Source organism: Callorhinus ursinus, unplaced genomic scaffold (assembly GCF_003265705.2).
Source record: "Callorhinus ursinus isolate GAN/ISIS: 27379988/994484 unplaced genomic scaffold, GSC_fseal_2.0 scaffold3, whole genome shotgun sequence".
Classification (NCBI taxonomy): Eukaryota; Metazoa; Chordata; class Mammalia; order Carnivora; family Otariidae; genus Callorhinus; species Callorhinus ursinus.
In genome coordinates, this window is record NW_027397065.1 from 28,654,280 (window position 1) to 28,669,653 (window position 15,374).

The window sequence follows — 15,374 nt, forward strand, 5'->3', positions numbered from 1 at the left end:
TCCATACAGCACCCTGCAGAGCTGGAAGGTTCTCTGGGGAGGCCTTTGCCCCCGTGACCTGTCCATACCTTCAGTATTTCCACACAGTGGCCAAAGTGATCTTTGAAAATCACGAATCAGACCACATCACTCTTGTGCTAAAAGCCCTCCAGTGGTTCCCCTATTCTGTCCAAAAGACAGCGCACACTGCCTCTATGGCCCTCTGAGGTCAGGCCACTGGCCACCTCTCTGATCTCACCCCCTCCTCACCTTCTACCCTCCATTCACTCCAGATTCCTGGCTATGCCTAGAACACTGCAAATGCATTCCCAGCTCAGAGCCACTGAATCTGCTGTTCCCCTGCCTGGAACATTCTTCTCCTGGGGCATCCCATAGCTGGTTCCTTCTTGCCGTGTATTCTCTACTCAGATGTCACCTACTCAGAAAAGCCTTTCCTGGTTACTCAACCAGCCTCCTTCCTGGTCGCCTTCTCTCACTTTGCCCTGTTTTACACTCTTTGTGGAGCTTAATACCATCTGAAATAATCCTGCTTATTTAATGTTTCATTGATTATTATCCATATTCTTCATTAGAATGCGGGCAACTGAGGGTGGCAACCAGGTTTGCCTTATTTACCAGATAGCCTCAGCACCAAGGACAGTGCCTGGTATATAGTAGGTGCTCCATCAGAGTCCGTCAAATGGTTGCCTGGACCTCACTGGTCTTATGTCTGACCTAGTGTGGGGCCCCACACCTCATACATCTTCAAAGCCACATGGTGATGAAGATCCAGGAGTGGTGTTGTGTTTGCTGCTCAGTGACCACTGGGAACCTCCTCCCCATGCAGGCAGTTCAAGTGGGCCTGCCCTCCCTTGCTAGAGGGAAAGGCTCATGATGTAGACCTAGCCAATCAGAGTATCCCGTACCCCTAGGTTGATAGGCACAAAACTCAAAATGGGCCAATGAGAGTCAACCCTGGAGTTTTGGCCAGGACCTTGGAGAAAGAGACATGTGTTCAACTTGCAAAGCATGGAGCTGCTCTCTTATCACCACAAGAGTGAATGGCCCCCTTACCCAAGGATGGGGGCAACAAGATAAGCAGAGCTGAGAGGTGGAGAGAAATCTCTTCCTGATGACATGGTTTGAGTACCAGGATCCACCATGCCTGAAGTTAGTATACCTCTAAATTTTTCAGATATGTGAGAAAGTCAATTCCTTTTAAAAAAAAAATTTGCTTTCATAACTGGAATCATTCTAATACAGTCTGATTGATTGCAACATGTTGCTGGAACTATCGTTGGTGGGGTTACATTCCCCTGAATTTTGTTCCTGCAGCTGCCCCTTTTAAGGGGTGCTTTTCCCTGATCCTGGACCCCCTGCTGGCTGTCTCTGGTCCTTCGCACCCTGAGAAGAGCTTCTGGGACGCCTGCATCACACACACACACCCCATTAGGGCAGGTGTTACCTCTCTGATGCTGGTGGAGAAGCCAGTATTCTGGAAAACGGGAGCATTGTCATTTCTGTCCTCCACGATCACCTGCATTTCCCTCCGCACCTGCAGGTGGGAAAACCAGGTGAGCCGGGAAAATACGAGGGCTTGAGAAGACAAAAGGAGGAGCATCTGGGTGGGACTGCAAGTTGGGCTTCGCTTCTCAGGCAATTTGGCAATATTTGGGGTAATCTCATTTTTGATACAATTTCAAACACCAGAAAAGTTGCAAGTATAGTACACAAAACTCCCAATACTCTTCATCCAGGTTTAGCCATTGTTTGCTTTCTCTCTCTCTCTCCACATGTTTACAGAACCATTTCAGAATAAGTTGCAGACATGATTAGGTCAGTTTTAAAAAATCTGAAATGTGTCTGTCCTATTACAGGAATGTTCATTTTAGCTTTGTTTGCCATAGTTTTAAGCTGCGGACAACCTAAGTGTCTGTCAGAGGAGACCAGCTAAAGCATCATGGTGCGTCCCCAGGTGGAAAATGGTACAAGAAACGGGAGACTCATGAGGCAACACAGGCAGAGCTCCAAAGCTGATTGTTGAATGGACAGGGCAGTTCAAGATAATATGTAGAGTAGGATCCCATTTGGGTTTCAGGAAATGCACCAAAACTACAATCTTTCTTCCACGGATGCATATATATGTAAACGCAGAGCGAGGTGTGTGGACGGACGGTGACGGGACGCTTTGGCTGGGAGTGGGCTGGGAAGGGTCTACCCAGGGTACTCGAGCTTGAGCCGCAGTTTTTGAGATGTTTACGAAGAGAATGTATTCATGAATATCCAAGTCATTAAAATGATTTTTTTTAACGGACGGGGTTTGCGGAATGTATTTTAAAGACAAAATCCTCAACTTTCACAGACATAAGACACAGTGGTACCAACATGTTATTTAGAAATATGAGTGCTGACACGAACACATTCAGCCGGGGGAGTTGAAAGTGACTGCCTCAGAAGAGCTGGGATAGCAAGGCATTTAGCACTTGTTTTTTATTAACATTATATTAACATAAATTAATATAATTAATGTTATAATATAGATGAGATCTTTATATAATTAAAGTAAATTACTAATAATGTTAAAATCTTGGTAATACTGTGTGACCCAAAGTGGACAAGTATAATTTGGATGAAAATAAACATTAAATTCAGTTTTTGCTAACTGGGGGCTCTGCTTGCTTGAGGTGGGGAACACAGTCAGGAGGGGGCCCTAGCCCTCCGCTTCCCCTGCTCTATGATCCCAGGGCCACTCCCCCCTCCCCTCCCCCCTTCCAACTCACTGGGTTGTTGTGACCGTCGCTCACGGAGATAGTGATGGTGAACAAGTTTAACGTCTGCAGTGGGCAGAGAGAAGAGGCCCGACGTGAGCCCCTGCTCCGGGTGGGAGCACAGGCAGGGCCCCCACCTTCCCACCCCCCTCCCGGGGTCTTCCCAGGCTGCTGCCCTTTACCTCGTAGTCCAGAGGGCTGGCCAGCTTCACTTCCCCGGTGGTCGGGGTGACAGTGAAAAAGTAGGAAGTTTGGCCACTAATCCCATAGGTCAGTGGGTCTTTGTCCTGGTCCTGAGCTACCAACCAGAAGGCCTCGGCACCTGGAGGTGGGACAGGCAAATGCCCGCGGGCCATGGCCACCTCTTTCAGCGCTGGTCTGGCTGAGGGGGACTGTCTTCTGTGTGTGCAGAAATCTGGGACGTCCCAGCCCCTAAGGCTCTGGCCTCAGTGGCCATAAACGTCAGGTTTGGTTTTGTTACTTGGCACCTTGCTGGGTGGCTTTGATAACAGCATGCTGATTCCCTCTAGGGTCAGACCCCATCTGCACCGGACATGGCGGGGTGGGCTGCGATCCAGGCATCTCCCTTTCTCCTGGCCCTGGAATTCCTTGCCTGGAATTCCTTGAGAGAAGACCAAAGATGGCTGGAGTGGAAGTGTCTAGCTGCAGCAGCTGGGGGCATCCTAGGACGGTGGACGGCTAAAGTCCCTCTGGAGGTGCCTGGGCCTCCCCAAAGCCCTCCCTTCACCCGGAGAGCTTGCCCGGAGCCTGCCAGAAACACCAGCTGCTCCAGTGAGCGTCCACTGTTGGCCAGGAGCCCCAGCTCTTTCACTGTGCCCCTGAGGCATGTCTCTGGGCAGAGCAGGGGCTTGGAGATATCGGGGGACTTGAAGATCCCAAGGCCATCGACTCTGCAGTCTGAAAGAAACTTTTTACAGATTCATCCAACCCCGCTCCAAGACCTCAGCTCCTTTATCACATCCAGCTTCTGCTCAGCCATCACCGGCGTCGACACTTACTCCCTCCTCAGCTACCCCTTTCCACCGTCAGACAACTGTCCCTTAGCAAGGGCTTTCTCCATTTCACTAAAATGTGTTTCCCTGTAAGTCCCAGCTGTGGGTACACAAAAGCCTCATCTGTTCTGCCCATGAGGTGTGGTGCCCAGGGCCCATGAGACTTTCAAGAGACCCACAAGAATGTTTCACTTCTGGGGCGCCTGGGTGGCTCAGTCATTAAGTGTCTGCCTTCGGCTGATCGAGTCCAGCATGGGGCTCCCTGCTCAGCGGGAAGCCTGCTTCTCCCTCTGCCTGCCCCTCCCCCTGCTTGTGTTCCCTCTCTCGCTGTGTCTCTCTCTGTCAAATAAATAAATAAATAAATAAAATCTTTAAAAAAAAAAAAAGAATGTTTCACTTCTGTCATAAAATATAGTTTTAATATAGAGTCAGGGGCCAACAAAGGCAAAAGTGCCACAATAGTCCCATGTGGCCCTGGGGCCCCACGCCCAGCCTGAGGGCCTCAGGGAACCATCCCGCCATGACAGCTCTTCAGGGACAGGCTCAGCAGTGTGCCCCAGAGTTTGCTCTTCTCTGGCCCAACAGTCCCAGCTCCTCCCACAACTCCTTGGAAAGCTTGGTTACAGTCCTTCCCCACCAAGACCCCCTCCTCTAAGAAGACCACCGGACCAATGTTCTGCTAAGAAGATGTCAGTGTCTACTTTATGTTTCCTTGGTTGTGAGACACACTATAAATTTAATGACTGCTTTAGGGGGAGAAAAGTCGCTCTGTGTTAAATGACTATCTCAATTGTAAGACACATCTTGATTTGGTTAAAGTGCAAAAAGATGTGGCTCTTATACCTAAGGAAATATGGGAGGTGAGTGGATGGGCGTAAACCCTTATGTGTATATATTTGACTGGGGGCATAGAAAGATGTATCAGGGAGGAAATGCTCTTTAAAAGTTGACCTGAAGGGGCGCCTGGGTGGCTCAGTCGTTAAGCGTCTGCCTTCGGCTCAGGTCATGATCCCAGGGCCCTGGGATCGAGCCCTGGGATCGAGCCCCGCATCGGGCTCCCTGCTCGGCGGGAAGCCTGCTTCTCCCTCTCCCACTCCCCCTGCTTGTGTTCCCTCTCTCGCTGTGTCTCTCTCTGTCAAATAAATAAATAAAATCTTTAAAAAAACCCATAATTATATATTTTTTAAAAAGTCTGCCTGACGAAGCAGATCTATTGTACAGTGTTAGTGTCAAGAAAAGTGGTCTTGTGTAGGGGAGAAAGGACAGGGAGTGACCAAAGGGATGAGAGAGGGGGGCCTGGGGGTGTTGGCAATATCCTAGTTCCTGATCCAGTGATAGTTACATGTGATTCAATGCACTTTCTTGCTTCAAAATAGAAAGCCTAAAAGACATAGTTAAAAAAAAAAATCTGACTGAAAATGCTTTCACATGGTAAGAGAGCCATAGGATTTATCTTAGGAAGAAGGAACTGGCCCTTTGGTTTAAGAAAGCCCAGAGAGAAGTCATGTGGTTGTCAAAGAAGACCCTCATTTGGTCTGGCTCAGGGAGGGAGGTGCACTGCTCTGAACAATGAAGTTATTAATTTTCTGTTTCCAGGGGGGTTGTGAAGGGCAGAGTATGCCGGGCCCCAGGGCTGAGGAGGTGAGGAGACATCTTTCATTTCTGCTTCCCCAACCCATATCCTGCCTGCTGGGAATTAGGTACTCAGTCCCTATGGCTTCTTCCAAAACGATGCTTCCCAGATGTCATTCCCTCTTGTACGCTGCCACGATCTTTACCGTATCCAATGTCTCATTCTTTATGATCCTTCTTTTTAATCGACTTAGCATTTCATGTAAATACATTTATTTTAAAAGTAAGCTTTAGGGGTGCCTGGGTGGTTCAGTCAGTTAAGCGTCTGACTCTTGGTTTCAGCTCAGATCATGATCTCAGGGTTGTGGGATCCAGCCCCACTTTGGACTCCATGCTCAGCACAGAGTCTGCTTGAGATTCTTTCTCTCCCTTTCCCTCTGCCCCTCTCCCCACTCGCGTTCTCTCTCTCTCAAATAAATAAAAAAAATCTTAAAAAAAAAAGCAAGCTTTAGATTGTGGCTGTAAATAGAAATCCATTTCTCTTGCCATAATAGAAAGTAGCTCTATGAACAAAGACAATGAAAGTAAGGCACAGTTATTAACTTCTGGTGAGAAGCGTGTGAAAGGCTTTGAGCCTGAAACCTGCTCCCTATTTAGAGGGGAGAAAGGCAGGGGGTGGAGGGGGGTTAACAAGTATGAGAGGTGGAAGAGAAAGAATGGTCCCAGATGGATCCTCTCCTTGGGGCATCAGAAACACCAGCAAGAGATGGGAAACAGGAGGAATGTTCTTGTGGGGTGTCTTGGTTACTTGACGCTGTGTGAGGGCCCCAACACACAAGCTGAAGAGGAAAAAACAAACTTCTAGAACAAACTCCCTTCAGGCCTTCTTTGTCCCATGAAGAGCCACAGAGCTGTAGGATGGGAAGTGAGTCCATAAGGGAAGCCCTGGGAGCCTCTGTGAGTAAGGGCTTGGCACAGTCTGGGCACAGGGATGGTTACTCACCCACCGGTAGGTCCTCGGGCAAATTCACTCTCGACATGTTTCCCAAGAACATTGGGGCCACGTTGGCTTCCACTATAGGAACAGAGAGCACTTAGAACACCTGGATGCCCCTGCAAAGCCTGACCCACTCCTGCCCCCGTGGGAGCCCACACCAGTCCCAGCCTTCAGCCCAGCTCACCCACCTGGGCCCGGATTCCTCCCTAGGCCTCCCCAGGGCCGCCAAGCAGGGGGCTGGGTCATAAGAGCTGGGACTTTGCTGATGAGGCAGTGCCCCACTCTTCTGGAGGGTCCTGCCAAGGATCTCCAGTCTAGTGCTACTCTGGGAGGGAAGAGGAAGCACCCACCAGATAGCACGAGGGTAAGAAGCAGGAGACAGGACAGCCACGGCCACACCATCATGTCTGGAAGGACCTAGGGGAAGAGGGGTCAGGGAAGGGGCAACTGTCCCCAGGCCTCCCTCCCTTTGGTGGACCCCCCTCTGTCTGGGTCTGAGCCAGGCCCGCCCCCAACTCCCACTTGTAGTTCTCCAGCTTCCAGGGCCCTTGCCACCCACTGCCCTTTTCCAGATGTTCCAGGGTAAGGGGGGGAGCCCAGAGGGGTGGGCAGGGTAGCTGATCCTGGTCTGAAGTTCCAGCCTGAGAATGACCCTGAACTTGACTCCAGAATTCAGTGTCCTGTGTAGCAGGTACTGCTCTAAGCACGTGATATGCGTAATCTCGATATCCCTGCAACTGCGAGGTGGCTGAGAGAAGAAGTGGCTTTCCTGAGGCCACACAGGGAATCGATGACAAGACTCTGCTCTGAACACAGGAGTTTTGGGCTCCAGAATTCCTTCCCTCAACCACTACATTACTTTGCCTATTCGAAGTGTCTAAACTAATAGCGTCCTTCAAAATTACGTGCCTGAATAGGGACTGTGACTTATACAGGACAATCCAGACGTTCTGTGGGTGGCAGGGTCCTTTGTCTCTCTTGCTGGCACATTTAATAGCTGCCTTTGCAGCCTTTCCCAAAGTGTGCTCCATGGAACCCTGGCCCTGTAAGATGCCCCACAGCAGGTTTCCCTAGTCAAGTCAGTTTGGGAAGGACTCCAAAGCTATGGGAGAACCAAGAGAAAATGACCCCAATCTATCACTGATTCCAAAAGATGGGGTCCTCCAAGGGGAAGAGAAAGAGACAGCAGAGCAAGAAGGGCTAACAGAGCTGAACCTTGACAATGAAATTATATCAAAACCCAAAAGTCTTCTCCCTCATGCCACACTCCCTTCCTCCCAAGTTCCTGCCTCAGGGATGCACCCATTTGCCCAGGTCACCCTTGACACCGCTTTTCTGGAGTGCCCCACATCCAAAAATATCCCTGCATTTCTCTCCATCCCACAGTGGCCACACCCATGGCCACCTTCCCCCCTCACCTGGCTCAGCCCTCCTGCAGGCCTCCCTCCCTTCAGTCTCTAATCCAGTTTGCTCAGCTCCAGTAATCCTTCCTCAACCCCTCTGATGATCTCTCTCCCCTGTTTCAAGACCTTTGATGGCTCCCCATCACCTGAGTCCAAACTCTATAGAAGGACTTCCACAGACCATCCATGCCTGACTGCCGCCTACCTCCCCAGCATCATTTCTAACCATGCCCCGTTTCACCCTTCATGCTTTGCATGGCAAGAGGTGCACCCCGTTTTCCCTCACTGCTGGGGAAAATACAGAGGTATCAGGAGGGTTGGTAATTTTAAATGTCTGCTGACATTTCCTGAGCACCTACCATGTGCTTGGTACCCTGATTCATTCATTCATTCTTTTAATAAATATTTATGGATGTCCACAGTCCCCTATGTGCTAGAGCTTGTTCCCAGCACTGGGGGAATAATTGCGACCAAAAGAGCCAAGGGGCTGGCTTCACCAAGCTCACAACTTTAGTGAATAAGACAGACCCGAAACAGGTGAACAAGTCTAACTGCTTGCTGCATTCAGTGCTATGAAGGAAGAGAATGAAGCTACTGTGGGAGCATGAAGAGGGGCGCTACTTTAGGCAGTATGGCAGATAAAGAGGACTGCCAACCTTTTGACTCTGATTGCAGCAAGAGATGAGGACTATGCCTGCCCCCGCCCTTTAAATCTGGTACATTCATCATGTTTTTATTTTCTCTGTTTATGAGGTTTTACCATCTCGGGGGTCTCACTGGCCTTTCTCAGGTAAGCTAGTTCCTAGAGATGGCAAATGACTTCCCTGCAAACACTCCTCTCCTATACGAGCCAACCCATCCAGAGTCCACACCCCAACTCCCTCCTTTGTCTAGTTCACACATCAAGTCAAATATTGTCCCTGCCCTGATTCACCCCAGGAACAAGCACTGGACAACTAAGGACGACCCCGCTAGCTGGCCCAAATTATTCCAACTATTCAATCCTAAGCTTGCTCGGCTGCTGACCCGCAGCTTCCTTCCCATGGAAAACACATTGAGGCTCTGGGTCATGCTTTCTCCTTTCTCCTTCTGCCTCCTGACCAAATGCTTCCCCATGTGGCCCTGCATGGCATGGCAAGCCCCTTCTCTAGAAAATTGTGATAAAAATCTTCTTTCAATGGCCTTAGTCTTTGCATGTCATTACACAGTCATCTCCTTAAATTAAAAATCCCACTGGTTTTATAATTAAGACATCGGGGCAGGCCCCATGACTGACTGATAGAATATGGTGCCAGAGATGCTGTGCCAGTTTCCAGGCCTTGACCCCGAGATACTGGCAGTTTCCCCTTCCGGTCTCTTGGAACACTCACTCTTGGAAACCAGCAGCCATGCTGTTCGAAAGCTGCAGCAGTCTCTTGAAGAGACTCGTGTGGAGAAGAACCAAAACTGGGACACCTGGGTGGCTCAGTCAGTTAAGCATCTTCCTTTGGCTCGGGTCATGATCCCAGGGTCCTGGGATCGAGCCCCGCATCGGGCTCCCTGCTCCGGGGGAGGCCTGCTTCTCCTTCTCCTGCTCCCCCTGCTTGTGTTCCCTCTCTCACTGTCTCTCTCACTCTGTCAAATAAATAAACTCTTAAAAATAAATAAATAAATAAATAAATAAATAAATAAATAAATAAATAAAATCAGAGTAGGGATGGCACCCACAGGAACCCAGCTTAAAACCCCAGCAAGGCTGAAGGATTGAAGGTTCTAGAACCCTCTGAAAACAGAGGTGGGGGGGCCTAAAAGCAGGAAAATTGGTTAAATTTTCATGTGAAGCCATTAGACTTCCAGATACCAGTCCCCACCCCATGCAGTCAGGGGGCTGGCACCCCAACCCCCACACAAGGGAATGTACGGGGAGGCTCCTTCCTACAGAGGCTGAATCAGAGAGACCTGGACCTGGGGCACTAGGCCTGGTGGAAGTGGGGCACCAGGGCAAAACAGGTGGCTAAGTGAAAGGCTGTACAGCAGATGGTGGCACTCTCAGCCCCTCTCCCCCTCTCAGTCCCCAAAGCACTGGCAGATGATAGGGGATCTCAGTGGGTTAAGTGGGTAAGTGGTTAAGTGGCTGCCTTCAGCTTAGTTCATGACTCCAGGGTCCTGGGATGGAGCCCCACATCGAGCTCCCTGCTCAGCGGGGACTCTGCTTCTCCCTCTCCTCCCAGCTCGTGCTCTCTCCCGCTATCTCCGCTGCTATCTCTCTCTCAAATAAATAACATTTAAAAAAAACAAAAACGGACACCTCCCCCAACCACCAGAAATAAAAAACAGAATGGACCCACTCAAGAGAAAAAAACCTACAGATTCTGAAATGTAGGGGCCTCCATTGGATCACTTTATGATGTGGCCTCCAAAAGACAAGTTCCCCCACAACCCAGGGACCCCACTAGACTTAGAGCCTTGTTCTTAATCTGGATTAAGATGCATCAGACATTGAAGGGAAGACGGGTGCCATTGCATGCTGGAGCTGCTACTGAAAATTGCCATAGCTTCAGGAATTTTAGAAGCTGGCTGGCAGTATGTTCGTGGCTTGAAATGAGCCAGGGTGGAGGTATCACACCATGGAAATAGGCAAATACAACAAATCGTGGAAACCTGAACACCAGTGACAGACACTGAAAAATCTAAACTAAATCAAACAAAAATATGGGCAAAGGCAACTCAGAGGTGAATTGTTATTATAAATCTTGCAGTATTATTTAAATTTTTAAAATTCAGTGCCCAGTCGGTGGAGCACGCGACTCTTGACATGGGGATTGTGAGTTTGAGACCCATATTGGGTGTAGAGCGTACTTAAAAATTAAATCTTTAAAAAAAAAAATTCAGTCCCAGGGCACCTGGTTGGCTCAGATGGTTGAGCTTCTGCTTTCAGCTCAGATCATGATCTCTGGGTCCTGGGATGAGCCCCCGCTCAGTGGGAAGTCTGCTTCTCCTTCTCCCTATGCCTCTCCCCCTGTTGGTGTTCTCTCCCTCTTTCTGTATCTTTCTGTCTCAAATGAATAAATAAAATCTTTAAAAAGAAATTCAGTCCCATGTTATGCTGCTAAAGCAAGCACTGTTACAAGATTGCTCCTGGTAACTTGGCCAGTATGAGAGATGGCCCCTGGCCAAATAAGACCCAGGTGTGTTCCAGGAATTGGAAAGAGGGGCCTTGTGGCAGGAGCAAAGGGAGAGAGGGGCAGGGAAGGAGATGGGCATGGGGAAGCAGGCAGAGGCAGATCGTGGCGGGCCCTCTAAGACCCGATGAGGACGGTCTGCTTTAGCCTAAGGAAAACAGAGGGTCACCTCAAGGTTTAAGCAGGGGAGAGACTAGTTTACTTTTCTAAAAGATCTTTCTAGCTGCTCCATGATGGTGGATTGAAATGGTGGTAACAGGGCTGGAGAGAAGAGGCAGGAATAGAGATATGATTTGGAGGCAGGACATTTGAAATTCACAGAATTTAATCTCTGCAGCAACCCATTTTACAGACAGAGGAACGGGCTCAGAGGAGCTCACAGCTAGAAGTGAGAGGGTCTCTCCCATGCATAGAGGGAAGGGTGTGGCCCTCACCTTTCCCCAGGGCTCCAGCAGGAGGGGAAAACCCCAGGTAAGCTGTGAACCCCAAACCTTCAAAATTTTTGTCCTCTCTGATCCGGTAATCCAACTAACCTAAAATAAAGAAACTGTTGCAGCAGCAAATTGTTCCTGACAAGTGGTTATTTATAATCATGGAAAATGGAAGTAACCTAAGCGTGGGAACACCAAGGAATGGTCAACAAAGCCGTCACCGAGACCTCAGTGGAATATGGGTGGCCGTTAAGCATCATGGCAGTGAGCAGCAATAGGTGCCAAGGAAGGGATGTCTACTCTGCGCCAGACACCAAGCTGGACACGACTCAACACAAGAACGCTTAAGATCGGCATCACTACACCCACTTTACCAACGGGGAAACGAAAGTTCAGAGAGGCAAGTTGCTTACAGACCTAAGAGGCAGCAAAAGCTCTCCGGACAAGTCGCTGCCCTCCTCTGAGCCCATTTCCTCAATTTTTTTTTTTCTAGAAGATTTTATTTATTGAGTTCAGAGACAGAGAGAGCGAGCAGGAAGGCGTGAGTTGGGGGGGTGGAGGGGCAGAGGGAGAGGGAGAAGCAGACTCCCCACTGAGCAAGGATCAGGGATCAGGACCTGAGCTTAACCGACTGAGCCCCCCAGGCGCCCCGACCATTTCCTCATTTGTAAGATGGGACTGACAACTCTAAGAAGTCCTAAGGGGTGGGGGAGGGAATGAGAATGGACGGTGCCAACTCAGCGCCCAGCGCACAGAAGTTGCTCAGCAAATGCAAATCCCTTCCTTCTGCCTGTTGTGGGCTCGTCCTCACCTTGTGACTGCTACTCCCAGTCCTCCTGTGACACAGAGGTGGCCCTGCTCTGGAGGGTGCCGGCTTGAAGGAGCTGAGGTCAAACGTAGTGCCTGAGGCGGCCCTGGAGCTGGGTGCAGAGGTGGGGTGGGACGGGGCCAGCAGTTCGGTAGGGGGTAGAAGTGACAGTGGGGATGGAAGCAGTGATGGGGACAGAGGCACTGGTAACATTTGCGATGTTGAGGGTGGAGAGGCAGATGGGGTTGGTGGAGGCCGGTGGGGGGGGTGGGGACGGTGGTGGCAGGGGGCACCCAGTGGGCCCACAAATGCAGTTGGACGCTGGTGATGGTGGTAGGCTGCTGGCGTTCACCGTGTGAGCAAAGTCCAGGGCACCTTAACACCGGCTGGATGCAGCCGGCCCTGATATCCTCCCACCGCGCGATCTTGGACCTCACCCCTCACCTTCTTTGTTCCCCTGCTTCCTCTCCTCTGGAGGTGAGTCAGTAGCCATAGGACCAATGACAATTAGTCATTAAGTGTGCAGGCGCAGGTGTGCAAAGTGTGCTCTTCACTATGACAAAGTGCAGGCAGGAAAACAGGAAACTCCTGCCCTCGGGATCCAGTGCTCGAGGGGAAGGAGGCTGACAAGGAAGGGTCAGGTGCTGTGGCTGGCACTTTGTACCCTGCGCCATTCAGTCCTCGGCACACTGTGGTCCAGGAGCAGAAGGGACGTGATCCACTCACTAATGGGATCAGAACCCAAAGCAGGAAGTCTGTGCTCTCTCTTTCCCAGCTGCTGGGTTGCTCTTCCTCATCAGCCAGACTTCCCCCAGACATCTCAGAGCCCCCAAGGGCAAGGTAGAGGAAGAGGCAGCTTCATCCTCCAGGGTCCCTGAGGCCTCCACCTCCAGGCCCCCTTCCTATAGCCAGCTACACTCATGGCTCATGGAAGCTTCTTCCGACTTCCCCCTCCCATTCTCACGGGGCCTCAAGAAGCATGCTGGTCCTTACTCGGAGCAACAGTGATGACCCTCTACATTAGAGTAAGGCAGACCCAAAGTCTTTCCCCTGCATCTGGTCTGGATCATCCCCCTGGAAGGGAGAGGTGGCTGTCAAATCCCCTTTATGCCTGAGCCCAGGGAGAATAAGGCTCCTGCCCAACGTCCCTGAGCCAGTTGGGGGCAAAGCTGGGATGCCACCCCTCTGATTCCCATCCCACCCAGTCCAGTGCTCTGTCTTGCTCTGCTCCCACCTCTCCTCCCCCCTTCACCCTCTTCACGCGGGTTTCCCACAAGCTTGGCCCCTTGTTCGAGACTTCTTACACACACACATTCATTTGATCATAATGAGGCCAAAGTTCTTTGGTCCAGAGTGTCACCTCTGGATTTGGTCATTCGAGAAAAATGTACAGGGCCCATGTGAGCTGGGGAAGGAACAAGAATAAACCTGTCCCACCAGTGAGCTTCCCAGCCACTGGGCACAGCACAAAAGTCTGCCATGGCTCCGGCTAGCTGCAGGACACACTTCCTGCCTCTCGGCCTGGAGGGCTAAATCCGCATAGGTCTCCGTGGGGCCCTACCTACACCCACAAGGCAGATACCAGCCCATCCAGGGAGCGCTGGTGCAAGAATGTGGACCCCAAGGGCACTGGGCTCCCTGCCACGGGGCCCCTCCAGTGCCCACCACGCTGGCTGCTTCAGCGGCAGACAGATAATGGAGTCAAACGGCCCTGGTTTGGATTCCAGAATCTCACTTACTCACTGTACCCTCCCCCCCACCCCAGGCAAGCCCTTACTCCCTCTGAGCCTCAGTTTCCCTGCTGAGAAATGGGGTGAGGTTAAGAACCACAGAGTCCACATGCTGGTTTCCATCGGTCAGATCCCACTGTTCCCTGAGCCCGGGTTGGGCATCTAGTGCCCCAGCCCGGCAGTCCCTGCCTCAGAGAAGAGGCCCACCCTGTCCCTGGCTCTCAGCTGAGTCCCCACTTGGCACACCAGGCCTGGAATGAGCCAGAGCTGAGGGCCAGCCTGCAGTCAGTGCTAGCCAGATGCATCCCAGCACCGGCTGAGGTGGCAGTAAGTCCATCGTGGACCACAGGCCCGCCTCTGCCTCACGGCTCTCCAGCTTCCTTCCAGCCCTGGGACCATCCTGCTTCTACAAATGTGGAAACCGAGGTCCAGAAGAGTTCCAGAGCCCCCCAAAGCCAGGACGGAGCTGGGATCTGAACTCAAGCAGTTGGGGTCAGAGCCCCATTCTTTCTCCTAGAGCTCTAGGGAGTTCCCCCCGCCCCACCCCAAATCACCCCCTTGCATTTCTTGTGAAAGAGGCCCAGGCAGGTCAACATACTTCCCTGAGGGAACTGCCTCCTTTCTGTCCTGTGAAGAAACCTCCGTGTGTCCAAATGACCCAAGGACTTGGAAGGGAGGTGAGCCATCAGAATCTGGGAATAGGTACTACCAGCCCCACACGGAGAGGAGACAGGCCTTGTAGTTAGCCTGGGACTCAGCTCCAGATCCACTCAACCCAGCACCAGTGCGCCCACCCAGCTGGGTGGGACCCCAGAGCTCACGTGAGCCCCTACAACCCCACTCAGCCCCTACCCCTAGCCAGAAGACTCCCGAGCCCCTGCTGCAGCCAGGCTGTGCCTTCCCTACCTGGGCCCCAGAAGGGGCTGTGACTGTGGCAGATGGGCACCGTCTGGGGCATGCCACAGCGCAGCCAGCAGACTTTGGCACCATCTCCTCCTCCCTTGAGCAATCATTAACCCTGCCAGAGACCGCACCTCCCAGGATGGGAAGAATGGGACCGACTCCTCAACAGGCGCTGACCACGGCTAGCGAGGGGGCGGGGGGGCGGGGCTGAGGCGACCCGCCCTAGTACTGCCAGGATGGCAGGCTCAGGCCCCAGGAGAAAGGGCCTCGCAGAGCCTGAGCCCAGAGGACCTGGGACCCAGGCCCAGCCCTGGGGCAGGCAGGAGGTGGGGAGGGGGACAGCTGACAGTCCGAAAATGACCCTTAGGCGCCCCAACCCCTCACGGCTGTGAGAGGCCTCAGTGACGGGGAGCCTATAGAGAAGGTGAGAGAGTGGTTAGGTCAGGAGAGGGGACTAATAAGCAATCAAATATGGAGATTCCAGAGGGCGTCTATGAGGTTTTCAGAGAAGAGCGAGGGCAACCTTGAACTTGCATAATGCACTCTCCTGCCTATTGTTGCTAATATTCCCCTTCACTGAGGCTCTCAGAAGATACCTCCCTTCTTCCA

General features: G+C 51.6%; 1 protein-coding gene across 5 annotated transcripts in view; it reads right to left on the reverse strand.

Moving 5' to 3' along the window:
• CDHR2 (cadherin related family member 2) overlaps positions 1 to 14,809 on the reverse strand; it is a 33,023-nt gene extending 18,214 nt beyond the window's left edge. For all 5 annotated transcript variants that reach the window (XR_012377143.1, XR_012377145.1, XR_012377146.1 and 2 more), the window contains exons 1-6: positions 14,769 to 14,809; positions 6,680 to 6,746; positions 6,336 to 6,407; positions 2,930 to 3,069; positions 2,760 to 2,813; positions 1,445 to 1,534 (exon numbers count right to left, since the gene is read on the reverse strand). Coding sequence is in view for 1 of the 5 variants with exons in the window: in XM_025866712.2 (XP_025722497.2) it covers positions 1,445 to 1,534; positions 2,760 to 2,813; positions 2,930 to 3,069; positions 6,336 to 6,407; positions 6,680 to 6,734 (411 nt within the window). In the remaining 4 variants the exon portion in view is untranslated. The remainder of the gene's footprint in view (positions 1 to 1,444; positions 1,535 to 2,759; positions 2,814 to 2,929; positions 3,070 to 6,335; positions 6,408 to 6,679; positions 6,747 to 14,768) is intronic.
• Positions 14,810 to 15,374: the final 565 nt, after the last annotated feature.